This window comes from Procambarus clarkii, chromosome 1 (assembly GCF_040958095.1).
Source record: "Procambarus clarkii isolate CNS0578487 chromosome 1, FALCON_Pclarkii_2.0, whole genome shotgun sequence".
Taxonomy (NCBI): domain Eukaryota; kingdom Metazoa; phylum Arthropoda; class Malacostraca; order Decapoda; family Cambaridae; genus Procambarus; species Procambarus clarkii.
In genome coordinates, this window is record NC_091150.1 from 38930234 (window position 1) to 38944488 (window position 14255).

The 14255-nt window shown below is 42.2% G+C and overlaps 1 protein-coding gene across 1 annotated transcript in view; it reads right to left on the reverse strand.

The window, feature by feature from the left end:
* Window positions 1-14255, reverse strand: part of LOC123771508 (mucin-2) — a 50768-nt gene that overhangs the window by 17894 nt on the left and 18619 nt on the right. Inside the window, exons 2-3 of the mRNA XM_069336953.1 lie at window positions 11102-11566; window positions 8308-9291 (exon numbers count right to left, since the gene is read on the reverse strand). Of these exons, the coding sequence (XP_069193054.1) occupies window positions 8308-9291; window positions 11102-11566 (1449 nt within the window). The remainder of the gene's footprint in view (window positions 1-8307; window positions 9292-11101; window positions 11567-14255) is intronic.

Here is a 14255-nt window from a genome sequence, read left to right on the forward strand (position 1 = left end):
TATTCTCTCAACACTAAATCAAGTAACCTCTCGGAGACACAATTCAAGTTCAAGTATGTTTATTGAGATAAGCCATAAATACATCTCAAAGGGAAAGAGTAGCTTAGGCTATTTCTACCCCCCTACTCGGAGACACCAGACCTAATTTATAAAATCCTTTATTATCACAGCTTCGGCCATAACATTATTTGAACTCCGAGTCGTTTCTGATGTTCTTAAAAACGACAAGTAATCCCAGTCCATAAAAGTAGTGATCTCACTGAAATCAACAACTTTAAATCAATATCAATACTGCCCAAATTGTCCAATATATTTGAAAGCTAATGTACAACAGCTTTACTGCTACCAAGCAGCTAAACATAGTATACATAGCTCTTGCCAATATGGCTTCAGACCTCCAAAAAGAGCACCAACAATGTGTCAATAAGTATACAGTATTTGTCTTGATACATCAAAATCATAATAAAAATGAGTATCGCAAAGGTCTATTTGTTGACCTTCGTGCTGACCTTTCACACCGTTAACCACAATAATCATCTTCACAACATGCACCACTATTGGATCACGTATACCTTCTGTAACCCTTCAATACTTTCTGTAGCCCTTAAATATTTGCTATAACCCTTCAATATTTGCTGTAATTCTTCAATCCTTTCTGTATTAGCTCAGTGGCTGGTACCAGGAGTATGCTTCTGCGAACGATGCTACTTCTCAAACACTTAACACTGCCGTTCCATAGGGTAGTATGCTATGTCCCCTCCTCTATAATTTACATCTATGAGCTATGAAACACCGCAGGATACTTCACATAACCCTCATTTTCTCAAATGCTAACCCCCCTTATTTTAACGAACACATTTTAATACTGAACTAAAAAAAATGTTCATTTGTGGCTGACTACTAACAAACTCATCCTTAATTTAAAAAAGAAATATTACATATTATTTGGAAACAAGTCAACCAATCAAATTGCACTAAGAATTAACAATACGCAAATTGAGAACAGAGTAAATGGAAAATTCCTCGGTGTTCACATTGATAACAAACTGTATCTGTCAACGGCCATATTCAAAATAACAAAAAAAGTTTCTGAAATAGCAGGCATTCTTTCTGAAATACCTCTCGGTATTTATCAACGTATCCTACGTATACGTATCTCGTATATATCCTACGTATCTCGCACTGTACCTTAAAATATTTTATTATTCACCTTTCTATCCGTATCTCACCTATGGTATCTGTACCTGGCGATCTACAACCCAGAATTACTCAACATAAGTCAGCAAACTGGACAATAGAAAACTAACCTACCTGAGAACCTTAAACAGAAAACGGGACTGTATGTCAATTTCGCGTACCAAAGCCATGGGCACCACATGAGAAACAAATATCCACTTGATATTCCGAGAGTTCGACTTCACTAAAGCAGAAATACAATATAAATAAAGTGTCCTAAAATGTAAACTGACCTCCGTAGTGAGGATGGGAACTGACCTCTTTAAATGAGAAACTAAGAAATACCAAATTAACATCACGTGACAAATTTCACTCATTTTAACTAAGTCAATTCGCATTCAATGTAATGTTATTGCATATACTGAACACTATATCTGTAATGTTTAATTTAATTTAATTTTGTTTCATTGTAATTTTATTTCATTTTAATTTTAATTTTATTTAATAATTTGCTAAATTTCTTGAACAGTTCATGTATGTTAGCTTGCTAACTTGCTATTACTGTATTACATATTTACTCCCTTAAACATAAAAAATACATTACCTAAATGCTAATTAAATCTTCTTCATGATTTCTACTAATTTTCACACTGATACAGCACGTTAATGTGATTTCTATGAGATTTTAAGTTATGTATTAGGTTATAAAGGTTTTAAGTTATATTTCAAGTTAAATTATTAGAGCCAATTGACAGTTAACCTCAGTTAACCTGCAATTGGTTCTCACTTAACTGGTCGGGTCAGTAGTGGATATGGAGGCAATATTTAAAAACTGGTTGTTCAGTTAAACCAGGTAACTAGCTTTGTCTCTGACCTCTAATTGTTGACACTTGCCCACCTGTGCATACCAGCATTAAGCCCCCCTGAGACAGTTTGTCTGTCCGGGAGACAGGGAGCCGGTTCCCCAGAGCTAAGTCTCAGCAAAGTCGAAGTTGGACAAGCAGACTGACAGGCTTTTAATTCTTGAGTGAGTATAGTTACTGTTTGACTGTGTATTTTGTTCCTGTTTACAGTATGTGTATGGACTGTGGCGAGGGTGTATTGTGGTATGGCGAGGGTGTATTGTGGTATGACGAGGGTGTATTGTGGTATGACGAGGGTGTATTGTGGTGTGGCGAGGGTGTATTGTGGTGTGGAGAGGGTGTAGTGTGGTGAGGGTGTAGTGTGGTGTGGTGAAGGTGTAGTGTGGCGAGGGTGTAGTGTGGTGTGGTGAGGGTGTATTGTGGTGTGGTGAGGGTGTATTCTGGTGTGGAGAGGGTGTAGTGTGGTGTGGTGAAGGTGTAGTGTGGCGAGGGTGTAGTGTGGTGTGGCGAGGGTGTATTGTGGTGTGGCGAGGGTGTATTGTGGTATGACGAGGGTGTATTGTGGTGTGGCGAGGGTGTATTGTGGTGTGGCGAGGGTGTATTGTGGTGTGGAGAGGGTGTAGTGTGGTGTGGCGAGGGTGTATTGTGGTGTGGAGAGGGTGTAGTGTGGTGTGGCGAGGGTGTATTGTGGTGTGGAGAGGGTGTATTGTGGTGTGGAGAGGGTGTAGTGTAGTGTGGCGAGGGTGTAGTGTGGTGTGGCGAGGGTGTATTGTGGTGTGGCGAGGGTGTATTGTGGTGTGGAGAGGGTGTAGTGTGGTGTGGAGAGGGTGTAGTGTGGTGTGGAGAGGGTGTAGTGTGGTGTGGAGAGGGTGTAGTGTGGTGTGGAGAGGGTGTAGTGTGGTGTGGAGAGGGTGTAGTGTGGTGTGGAGAGGGTGTAGTGTGGTGTGGAGAGGGTGTAGTGTGGTGTGGAGAGGGTGTAGTGTGGTGTGGCGAGGGTGTATTGTGGTGTGGAGAGGGTGTAGTGTGGTGTGGAGAGGGTGTAGTGTGGTGTGGAGAGGGTGTATTGTGGTGTGGCGAGGGTGTAGTGTGGTGTGGAGAGGGTGTAGTGTGGTGTGGCGAGGGTGTAGTGTGGTGTGGCGAGGGTCTATTGTGGTGTGGAGAGGGTGTAGTGTGGTGTGGAGAGGGTGTAGTGTGGTGTGGAGAGGGTGTATTGTGGTGTGGCGAGGGTCTATTGTGGTGTGGAGAGGGTGTAGTGTGGTGTGGAGAGGGTGTAGTGTGGTGTGGCGAGGGTGTAGTGTGGTGTGGAGAGGGTGTAGTGTGGTGTGGCGAGGGTGTAGTGTGGTGTGGAGAGGGTGTATTGTGGTGTGGAGAGGGTGTAGTGTGGTGTGGCGAGGGTGTAGTGTGGTGTGGAGAGGGTGTAGTGTGGTGTGGCGAGGGTGTAGTGTGGTGTGGAGAGGGTGTAGTGTGGTGTGGCGAGGGTGTAGTGTGGTGTGGAGAGGGTGTAGTGTGGTGTGGCGAGGGTGTAGTGTGGTGTGAAGTATACCTCAGGTTTGTTAAGTATTAGCGCCATTTTCGAACGTTATTTATGTCATAAAGCCTGAACATACTGACAAAATTACAGGAAGCGTATCTATATATATCTCATATCAAGTACCTTTCAAATATTTTAACAACATTTTTGGAGTACAGTTAAAAGTATAAATTATTTGTGCAAGACTGGCGAGGGGGGAAAGTATATTTTTAGCCTCATGTCATGCCCCAAAGGCTTAAATAAATTTCAACAGACTATTTCTCATTCTTTGTTATAAAATACTGTATTTTCTCAAAATTTAATATTAATATAAATTGCTGGTATATATATATTTTTTTACCTAGGTAATGAGGACCTAAGAATAGAAAAAAACCCGTTGAAAGTCTATTGGGCCATGCGAGGCAGTTCCTATGAACCCCCCCCCCCCACACACACACACGCACACACACACACACACACACACACACACACACACACACACACACACACACACACACACACACACACACTTTGTTATATGACAAAGAGTGCTGGGTAGACGGGACACCACGAGCGTAGTTCTCATCCTGTAACTGCACTTAGGTAATTACACGTGGGGAAGTCTGGTAGCTGAGCGGATAGCGCGCAGGACTCGTAATTCTGTGGCCCGGGTTCGATTCCCGGACCAAACAGTTACAAATGGGCAAAGTTTCTTTCACCCTGATGCCCCTGTTACCTAGCAGTAAATAGGTACCTGGGAGTTAGACAGCTGTTACGGAGCTGCATCCTGGGGGGGGGGGGATAATTAGTTAGTAGTTAGTAACAATTGATTGATTGACAGTTGAGAGGCGAGCCGAAAGAGCAGAGCTCAACCCCCGCAAGAACAACTAGGTGAGTACACACACACACACACACACACACACACACACACACACACACACACACACACGTAGCCTAGCCAACGTGTGGACCAACCAGACGCCCCCATATCTTAATGTTTCATGTCAACACTTTTTTTTCTCTCAAATCGGTATTTACTTAGCTATTTTCTAAGCCAAATTTTATGTATTTTGCATCTAATGTTTAGTCATTTACTTTGTGTTGATATATTTAGCACCCTATAATTAATTTGGCTTTTGTTATGCCCTTCATCCATTTGTCATATCGTATATCCCTTCAGCCATATTCCCCGGCCTAATCTTTTTTCTAGCGTGTAAATTAAGTTTCTTTTTTTATCTTTCTTCATATGAGAGGGTCGTAGTACCCGGGATTAACCCTATATGTAACTTTCGAGAGATTTTATGACCATTCTCAATTCTGGTACCAAAAACTGAACTGCCCAATCTAAACGGGGCTTAACAAGGGCATGATAAAGCTGAACAGAGCTCTTGTTGTATTACTAACGGTTCTTGTTATCAATATTTGGCAATTTCAGCCTTGTTCAACTGATATCTGGAAACTATTATCTTTACCTAAACCTGGAGCTGATATTTGTCACTAATACACTGCATCGCTAATCCTTCGTTTACTCAGCCTCGAACGTAGTCAAATTTATACAAGTTTAAATACAGCGCTTATCATTCGCGATAATATGTTCGGTTTTGAGAATATGTTGATGAGGCTCCGAGAAATGTTGTAGAATACAGCCCTCAGTACGATGTAAACGTTACAATAGTTTAGCTAAAATGAGGTACTAAACATATATATGATCTCCGACTATCTATCATACACCAGTATCTATCTACCATGCACCAGTATCATAGTAAAAGTATTGATAGACTGGAAAACATGAAAAATGAAGCCCCCTCAGAATTATCCTTGGCTGTCCAATAACCACCAAAGTTCTTAATATGCGGAAATAATTAGATATACCGAGCTTTCAAGATAGAATATTTGAAAACAATCTTATGATGCGACTAGAGGTTTTTCGCGGCAACGAAAAAACATTGTATCAATTGAACTTTTAAAAATACATATTTAGTGGAATTATAGTGAATCTGGATGGATTCAAAGAGCCGCCACTCACGTTAAAATGTTTGGACTGCACCAGATGTGTAAAGATGAAGAAGTGCGGCTCTTCCTGTGACAGGTAATTCCTATTAACAACATGAAGCCTACAAACACCACCAAGAAACTCATGGTGGTTTATTTTATGGTTGTAAGTAACAGCGTGTGCATTCAACACGTGTCACAACCATGCTCAACTTGCTGCTAACTTAAGTACCCTTGAACACACACAATGTACAAATTGAAAGCAACATTACACTGGCCATATATATTGACAGATCCCTCAGTTCACCAGCAGCGAGGCTGGGGAGCTCTGTTATTATTCGTCAGCCGAACGGCAGAACTATTGAGAAGCAGAAAAAGCGTCAATAACTGGGCTTCCACCTTGCAAGTTGTACTGTTCGATACACTTGTAGCACTTAGAATTATTGATGACACTGCAGTAGACAACTTAATTATCTCCGACTTCCTTTCCTCATTACTAGCTTTAAGTAGCTTATAATCACACTGTAACATGCTTGTTTCTATACGTATGTATACTTAACAAGGGGCCAGAGTTAAGCTGTTGTGGATCCACTTCCACAATCGCTTAAACCCAAAGCTGGGAACATTAATGAAATACCATCTATGATATATAAGAGTGCTACCCTTGCTCTTACACAACCCTTAGCTCTGCTCTTCAACAAATCTCTAGTGTCATACTTTTCCTGATATCCTTTAAAAAACAAGTGTGATGCCAGTTCATAAAGGAGGCGAGACAGCTAACATAAATAATTTCAGACCCATATCAAATCTAGCTATACTTTTAAAAATATTTGAAAAATTATTTTCAGACAGTTTTATTCCTATTTTGTAAAACACAGAATATTAAGACCCTGCCGGTTTGGCTTCCGTTTCCAAAAGAGAACCAATGATGCCATTATTAGTTTGCTTGATATAATCTACACAGCCCCTAACAAAAATGAGTTCCCAATTGGCCTCTAACATAATCTATCCCTATCTTACATACAGTATCTGTGCTTGGGGTTCAATCATTGCAAATTACCTCAAGCCCATCATCACTCAGCAAAAAATCTGCTATCAGAACTATAACAAACTCTTGTTTTCAGACAACACAGCCCCCTCTGCTTAAGTCCCTTAACATGCTAAACATACACGCACTTCACACATTCTCTTGTGCTATTTACATGTACAAACCTTGTTCCAAAATGTTAATCTTGATCTGAAACTTTTCCTTGATTGGTGTAACAGAACCCATCAGTACTACACCAGAAATAAATATATCTTTGATATCCCCAGAGTCAAACTAAATCTGTGCAAACACTCCATGTAAGTAAAAGGACCCAGTCTTTGGAACTCACTCCCTGACGAATTAAAAAAAATTGTCCAACCTATGCCTAATTCAAAAATAAAACCAAAAAGTACCTAATTTCATCCTCATAGTTTCCTACCTTGTGCTTCAAACTCACACTGTACCTTGTACAGTGTGAGTTTGAAGCACAATATTAGTACTTAAGCATTTTTATCTCACCTGTTAGAGTAAGTACCTGCCCGAAACGCTATGCGTGTTAGTGGCTTTGCAAGAATGTAAAAATATTAATCTTATGTAGTCTCACCAACCCATTGTACCTTCTTGTGAATAAATTATTATTATTATTATTATTATTATTATTATTATTATTATTATTATTATTATTATTATTGCTTCCACGTTGGGCAACAAGTACATAATAATGTTGAGGCCTTTACCAAGCCTACAAAAATTAAAGACAATGGGTGAACATAATCTTGGGCTGTCAAATAGAACTCTAACTTTTTTTCATAAGACGATAACTTTTAGATGAATTTGAAGAAAGTAGAAGAGCTCACTCAGTAACTAGCAGATCCAGTGCGTATCACAATGAGATGTGTCAAACAAACCATGTGTATGGGGCAAGTAACAAAATCAGCAGCCTAACAGAACAGACGTTGTCACAGCTCGAATACGACTTGGCTACAGGTATCACTGGCAGTCTAACTTGTACAGGGATCTAGATGAAGTGAAGTGTAAAGTGTGTGGACAAAGGCACGGACATACACTAGAACATTGCATTTTATACTGAGATTTTTTTTTAGCCATTCAAAAATAAATCTAAACTTATATTTCATAAAATGGTAAATAATTTTATCATTTAATAGTAAATGATGAAATATCTGAAACTTCCACTGCACCAATATTTAGCTTCTAGTAGATAAATGACACGTGTTCAATGTACGGACTTTGTCACTTAAAACCATAAAATAACTCTATTAATATCTTTTGAAAACTCATGTTGATAATTAAGTTATCATTAACAAAGAGTCTTACCTCCAGTATTTATGTGTTGTTGATACATAAAAGTTGCAGTAAAAAAGTTTATAACTAGTTCGCTTTGTAATTATAAGATGTAAAGATTTATTGTAATTGCGATTTATAAATACCCCCTGAGGTCTAATTAAGACGTTTTGTGCCCTCTGTAATCCTTTTTACGGTACTGCTCACAGGAAGAGTATGGGGTGCACAACAAACTAGCCGCCTATAAAAGGCAAAAATTGTTGTGAATAAGGTGGCCGTTTGTTTTAATAATTGACCGATTTTAAGCGTTTAAATTTAAATAGTACAAAATTTGAAAACAATATTAAAATTTTTATTATGAACTAAAAAATGTTCAATGATAATATTTCGTTTACAAAAGTAACTGGAGGCGCGGAGTACAGCTTGGTTTAACTTACCCCAGGCTTGTCCTCGACGCTGTCTGTGTACTCCTCGCTGTCGTTGTACCCTTCATCTGAGGCCTCGTCTGCACCAGGTGCAGAGTCTGAAGTCTTCACTGCCTCTGGAGAAAAGACCGGATCTGGAGAATAGATCACGTCTGGACTGTTGAGTGATACTGAAGCATATTTAGCATTAGAAGTTAGCACTGGGACTTGGTCGTATATGTTTCGATGAGTGTATGCTGGTTCGTGCTGTGTACGAGACGTCGTAGCCAATGGTTCGAGGACTACTTTCTTGGGCATCGGCGTATAACTAGGTTCGTAAATAAGTAAGTCGTCTTTATGGTACGGTCGTTCGGAATTATAAACAGGCGAGTTATTATTGAGGAATGGAGCTTCAGGATTATACACAGGAGAATTATCATCAGAGGATTGTGGCTCATGTTCATAGACTGCCGAATTATGTTCGTAAGATGGTCGTTCGGTTTCGGAGACGAACGGTTCATACGAAGGACTGCGAACAGTAGTGGTCTTCACCTTCAATCTCAATTTCTTGCTTCCACGCTCCGGGAGATGGCGCAGTCTCTTTTCTTCTTTGGGGGCCTCCGTGGGCGTCGAAGTCGTCGTGGACGAAGGAACAGGCGTGGGTGAGAGTCTCATAGGTAGAGGTCGTTTTAAGACCTTGGGAAGACCTCTTCTTCGCTCTGCAAGTCTTCTCCTAACTGGCAAGATGGATTCCAGTTCATGTGATTCGTCCTCGACCTCAGCATCCGACCCGTCGACCTCAGCACTGGTCTTCATTCCCCAACCGCCTCTAATCTTTTTAACTCGCTGTCGAAGCTTGGCTGCGGCTCTGAAGGAGGGAAACGCGGACCTGGAGGTGGTGGTGCTGCTGGAGGATGAAACACTGGAGAAGGAAATTGAGGAGGAGGTACTGGTGGAGACGCTGGTGGTGGGTTCTGTTGGGTCTATGCCGGCCGAGGAATAGTCAGTGTCCTGAGTCTGGAAAGAAACAATATGAGGGGCTTAGATAATGGGTGTTGGAGTTTACGATGCAAGAAATATCACCCGACTGCTCAAATAACGTTTTTGTATAGGAATTCATTACATAATACAAATATTTATCGAGTGATGAAAAATCAACAAAAATATTTGATAAAATATGCAAATGAACATTAAGTTAATAAAATAATGCCCGTAATTCAACAACTTGTAACCATTCATTGAATTACGGTTCAAACAAACTAGTTTAAATAGCATCGTAAGTAATGATGTTCACTGCTTGTTACGAGCTGACCTCAAGGGTGAGCTCGTACAGTGGCTGGCACGACGTCCAACCACACTTCACCTGTCCTTGGGATTCATGTCCCAAGGAATCCACCTGCTCTGTACCTCCTGTGACGTCACTAGCCATTACATCCATTATTCTGTCTTTAGTGGGTTGTGTCTGAGGTCGACTACGTTCTTAACTTTTGTTCAATATATGTTTATTTATTTATTTATTTATTTATTTATATACAAGAAGGTACATTGGGTTTATGAGAGTACAGAGACTTGAAGCTTTATATTCTTATAAAGCCACTAGCACGCATAGCGTTTCGGGCAGTTTATAGTGTCCTTTGTAGATCCACACAGACACCAACACATATTTTTGGATTGCCAGAAAGCCTTTGACACAGTACCACACATAAGAGAGTAATGCAAAAGCTGGAGATGCAGGCAGGAGTGAGAGGGAAGGTACTTCGTTGCACAAGGGAGTACCTAAGTAACAGAAGACAGCGAGTCACTGTGAGGGTGAGGCCTCAGAGTGGTGAGGCGTCACCAGTGGAGTCCCGCAGGGTTCAGTCCTCGGACCTATACTGCTTCTGATATATGTCAACGATCTGCCAGAGGGGTATAGAATCGTTCATCTCATTGTTTGCTGATGATGCAAAAATTATGAGGAGGATTAAAACAGAAGAAGATAGTATGAGGCTACAAGATGACTTAGACAAACTGAATGAATGGTCCAACAAATGGCTACTAAAGTTCAACCCGAGTAAATGTAAGGTAACGAAACTAGGCGGTGGAAACAGGAGGCCAGACATAGGATACAGAATGCGAGATGAAGTACTTCATGAAACGGACAGAAAGATCTAGGAGTTGACATCACACCAAACCTGTCTCCTGAAGCCCACATAAAAAGATTTACATCTGCGGCATACGCGAGGCTGGCTAACATCAGAACAGCCTTCAGGAACCTATGTAAGGAATCATTCAGAACCTTCTACACAGCATATGTAAGACCTGTCCTGGAGTATGCGGCCCCAGCATGGAGCCCGTACCTCGTCAAGCACAAGACGAAGCTGGAAAAAGTTCAGAGGTATGTCACTAGGCTAGTCCCAGAATTAAGAGGCATGAGTTACAGGACAGGCTGCGTTAAATGCACCTCACGACACTGAAAGATAGAAGAGTAAGGGGAAACATGATCACTACCTACAAAATTCTCAGAGGACTTGACAGGGTAGATATGGATAAACTGTTTAACATAGGGGGGAGGAGATACGCGAACAAGGGGACACAGGTGGAAACTGAGTACCCAAATGAGCCACAGGGACGTTAGTAAGAACTTTTTCAGTGTCAGAGTAGTTAACAGATGGACTGCAGTGATGTGGTGGAGGTTGACTCCATACACAGTTTCAAATATAGATATGATAGAGCACAGTAGGCTCAGGAATCTGTACACTAAGTGACTGACAGTTGAGAGGCGGGACCAAAGAGCCGTAGCTCAATCCCCGAAAGCACAACTAGGTGAGTACACACATACACACACCTGTTTCTCTGGGAGCTGGTGCCTGTTCCTGGCTCTCTTTATGATGGGAAGACCCAGTTTTTGTCGTCTCAGCCTCAACTGGCGACGTCGTTCGGGGTTCAAGAGTCGTCGTCGCCTCGCCCCGAGCCCTCGTCGCACCACTGGTCGTGTCTCAGAGTGAGACAACTGGTACCTCTGGTCGTCGCCAGGAAACGCCACCTGTCGCTCCACCACTGGCTGGTTCCTGGATTCAGATATCGTGGTGTCAACTTCGCCGCCTGTTGTGGGTGGCACTCTGTAGAGCTCTAGCGTAGTGCGTTCGCTCACTACGTCATCTCTGTCGCTCTCTGTGTGTAAACTGTCGCTCTCTGTGTGTAAACTGTCGCTTACTTGACCTAGTTGGTGGTGCTCATGTTGGTGTTTGGTGGTGCGGATCGGCCAAGGCGAGCCCTGGGCGCATGTGACCCCAGCCAGGAGCAAGCTCACCTGCGGGAGAGAGAGAGGGCGAGATCAGGTCATTACTGGAGGTCAACACCCGGCGTCGTGCAAGCCGGAGAAATGTGCTGGGTCACAACTACAAATATCGTGATCCCCATTACCTGTGACCCTGAATATATACGTGAGCGGTTAACACTTCCTCGCCATGTGAACTACTAATGAACATACATCTTACAGAAACGAGCAAGTGTGCAAGAGAAATGTGGCAAAGCGATGCATAAAATATTTTTTTGTCCCAGACAACAGCAGGGATAATAGCGAGCTGACGTCACCCTGGAGATGGTGAACTGATGAACGCTGAGAACTAAGAGGAATGTAACTAACATTACGGGAGTCGTTCAAACATCTTCCATACAAAGTTCAATAAATTTTCTACACACCTTCTTCCTAGATCAGCCAGTTATGTTCTCTATTACAATATGGATCATCCAATAAGGTTAGACGACTTCTAGATGTTGCCACTGCTAGGCTTAGGCTCGGCTACAAGTACGTCTGGCAGTTTGCTCTCACCCGCTGATGTTAACTTGACTACATGTAAACACTCTCAGCAGAACTATTCACACTGTGGCATTATATATTTGTATGAGAAAAAATAACGGAAGAAAGATAACCCTATCAGTGGTATTCAAGAGATGTACAAGTACTTCATTCATAACACACACACAAGTACAAGTACTTCATTCATAACACACACACAAGTACAAGTACTTCATTCATAACACACACATTTGTTCACTTCATTCATAATTAAGAACCTGCCCGGAACGCTGTGCGTGTTAGTGGCTTTGCAAGAATGTACAAATACCAAAAATCTTATGTAATCTCACCAACCCATTGTCCCTTCCATTACGTTAATAATAAAGACCCACGTGGTGAACCATTAGAAAGAGAGAGAGAGAGAGAGAGAGAGAGAGAGAGAGAGAGAGAGAGAGAGAGAGAGAGAGAGAGAGAGAGAGAGAGAGAGAGAGAGAGAGAGAGAGAGAGAGAGAGACAGAGAGAGAGGGGGGGGAGAGATTAATTTTATTATCTATTGAATATTAAAAAGCTTGAAAAAATCATCAGGACAAATTGGGGGGGGGGGACTTTGACAGTTAAGCCGCCGGCTTTCTGTCCTCGTCGAGGCCACTAGAGTCTTAGTGACCCTCAGGTAAATTCAGTAAATAACAAAAATAAAATTAATAAGTCAAGTTAACGACAAATGTCCTCAATGTCTATGTAAAAAAAATAAACTTCTCTGAAGTTCACATAAAAGCTGTATTCGACAATTTTTATGTATTTCTTAAGGTATAAGGGCAGGTGTGGAGGGGCGTGGAGGGGAGTGGAGGGGCGTGGAGAGGGCGTGGAGAGGGCGTGGAGGGGGCGTGGAGGGCAGGGGAAGTGGGCGGGCCTGAGTCACCAAGCACACACCTCCCGCAGAAAATATATGTTATAATAAACAAAGAACAGGTGAGGGTGGAGGGCGCACCGGGCAGGGTGACACTAAGACCGGAAAGCTAGACAGAACGGCTGACGCAACATCTCATCTCTACACGTTTGGTCTCCACTCTTGCTATCATCTGCCACCCAGTCAAGTTACACACTTGGGAGGGGCGCTGTGTGGAATGTGGGGAGTGTGGTGGATGTAATGTCGAAGAGGTCGTGGTTTTGAGGAAGGTGAAACAGCATCAGAGATAACAGTAAGAACAGGTGAATGGATGGCAGCGTCTGGTGGCAACAATCAAAATCGAGCGACAGCAAGACTGGTAGGACTGACAGGCGTGACAGTCACTATGCCAGCAGCCACCCTGACACGGCCAGCCCCACTCAACTCAACACTTGTAATTTCATCGGCATTGTCAAGATTTTACAATAACCGGAAGAAAACTTTGCATGACTCCCCCTTTCTCCTATCTTCCAGTCTTGCTGCAGCCTCGCCGGTCCAATATACAACCTTATATCAACCCCTTACGGGAAAGAAATTTAATAAATGTATATTTCAATTTTTTATTTCTTTTTTATTCTGCCTAATTAAATGACCGTCTCTCTCTCTCTCTCTCTCTCTCTCTCTCTCTCTCTCTCTCTCTCTCTCTCTCTCTCTCTCTCTCTCCCTCTCCCTCTCTCTCCACCCCCAAGGGTCCAGGTCGTAAAGTCAGGTTCGTTTTCGATTCACAATCGCGAATTCCGGGTTCGAATTCCGGGCGGGACCGAAATGGTTGGGTGCATTTTCTATCACCTAATGGTCTCTTCACCTAGAAGTAAGTTGGTACCCAGGAGTTAGTCAGCTTGTTGTGGGGTTGCATCCTGGACGGGTTCAGTAATTCGACTTTTGGGAAGTCTCGATATGAGCCTAACTTGTACATATATACTGGCTGCATGTCCCTCGACTTAATGAGTTACTATTATAAATACATTAACTAAACAGCCGCAGGAGGCAAAGCAACAATACTGTGAGTGAGGAAATGAGACAACAGCATTCAGGTTGACGCCCTTGCTAAGCTTGCTCTGTTTGAAGACATTGTTGAACGTAATCCTGAGCTCTCAATAGATCCATTAAATATTAGACGAGAGCTCTTCCATTAATTTGAAGAAAGTACAGTAGAATATTTCAAACCAGAACTAACAGATCCAGTGTGTGTATCACAATGAGATGTGTCAAACACAACATGTGTATGGGGCAAGTATCAGGTGTTCTCACAGC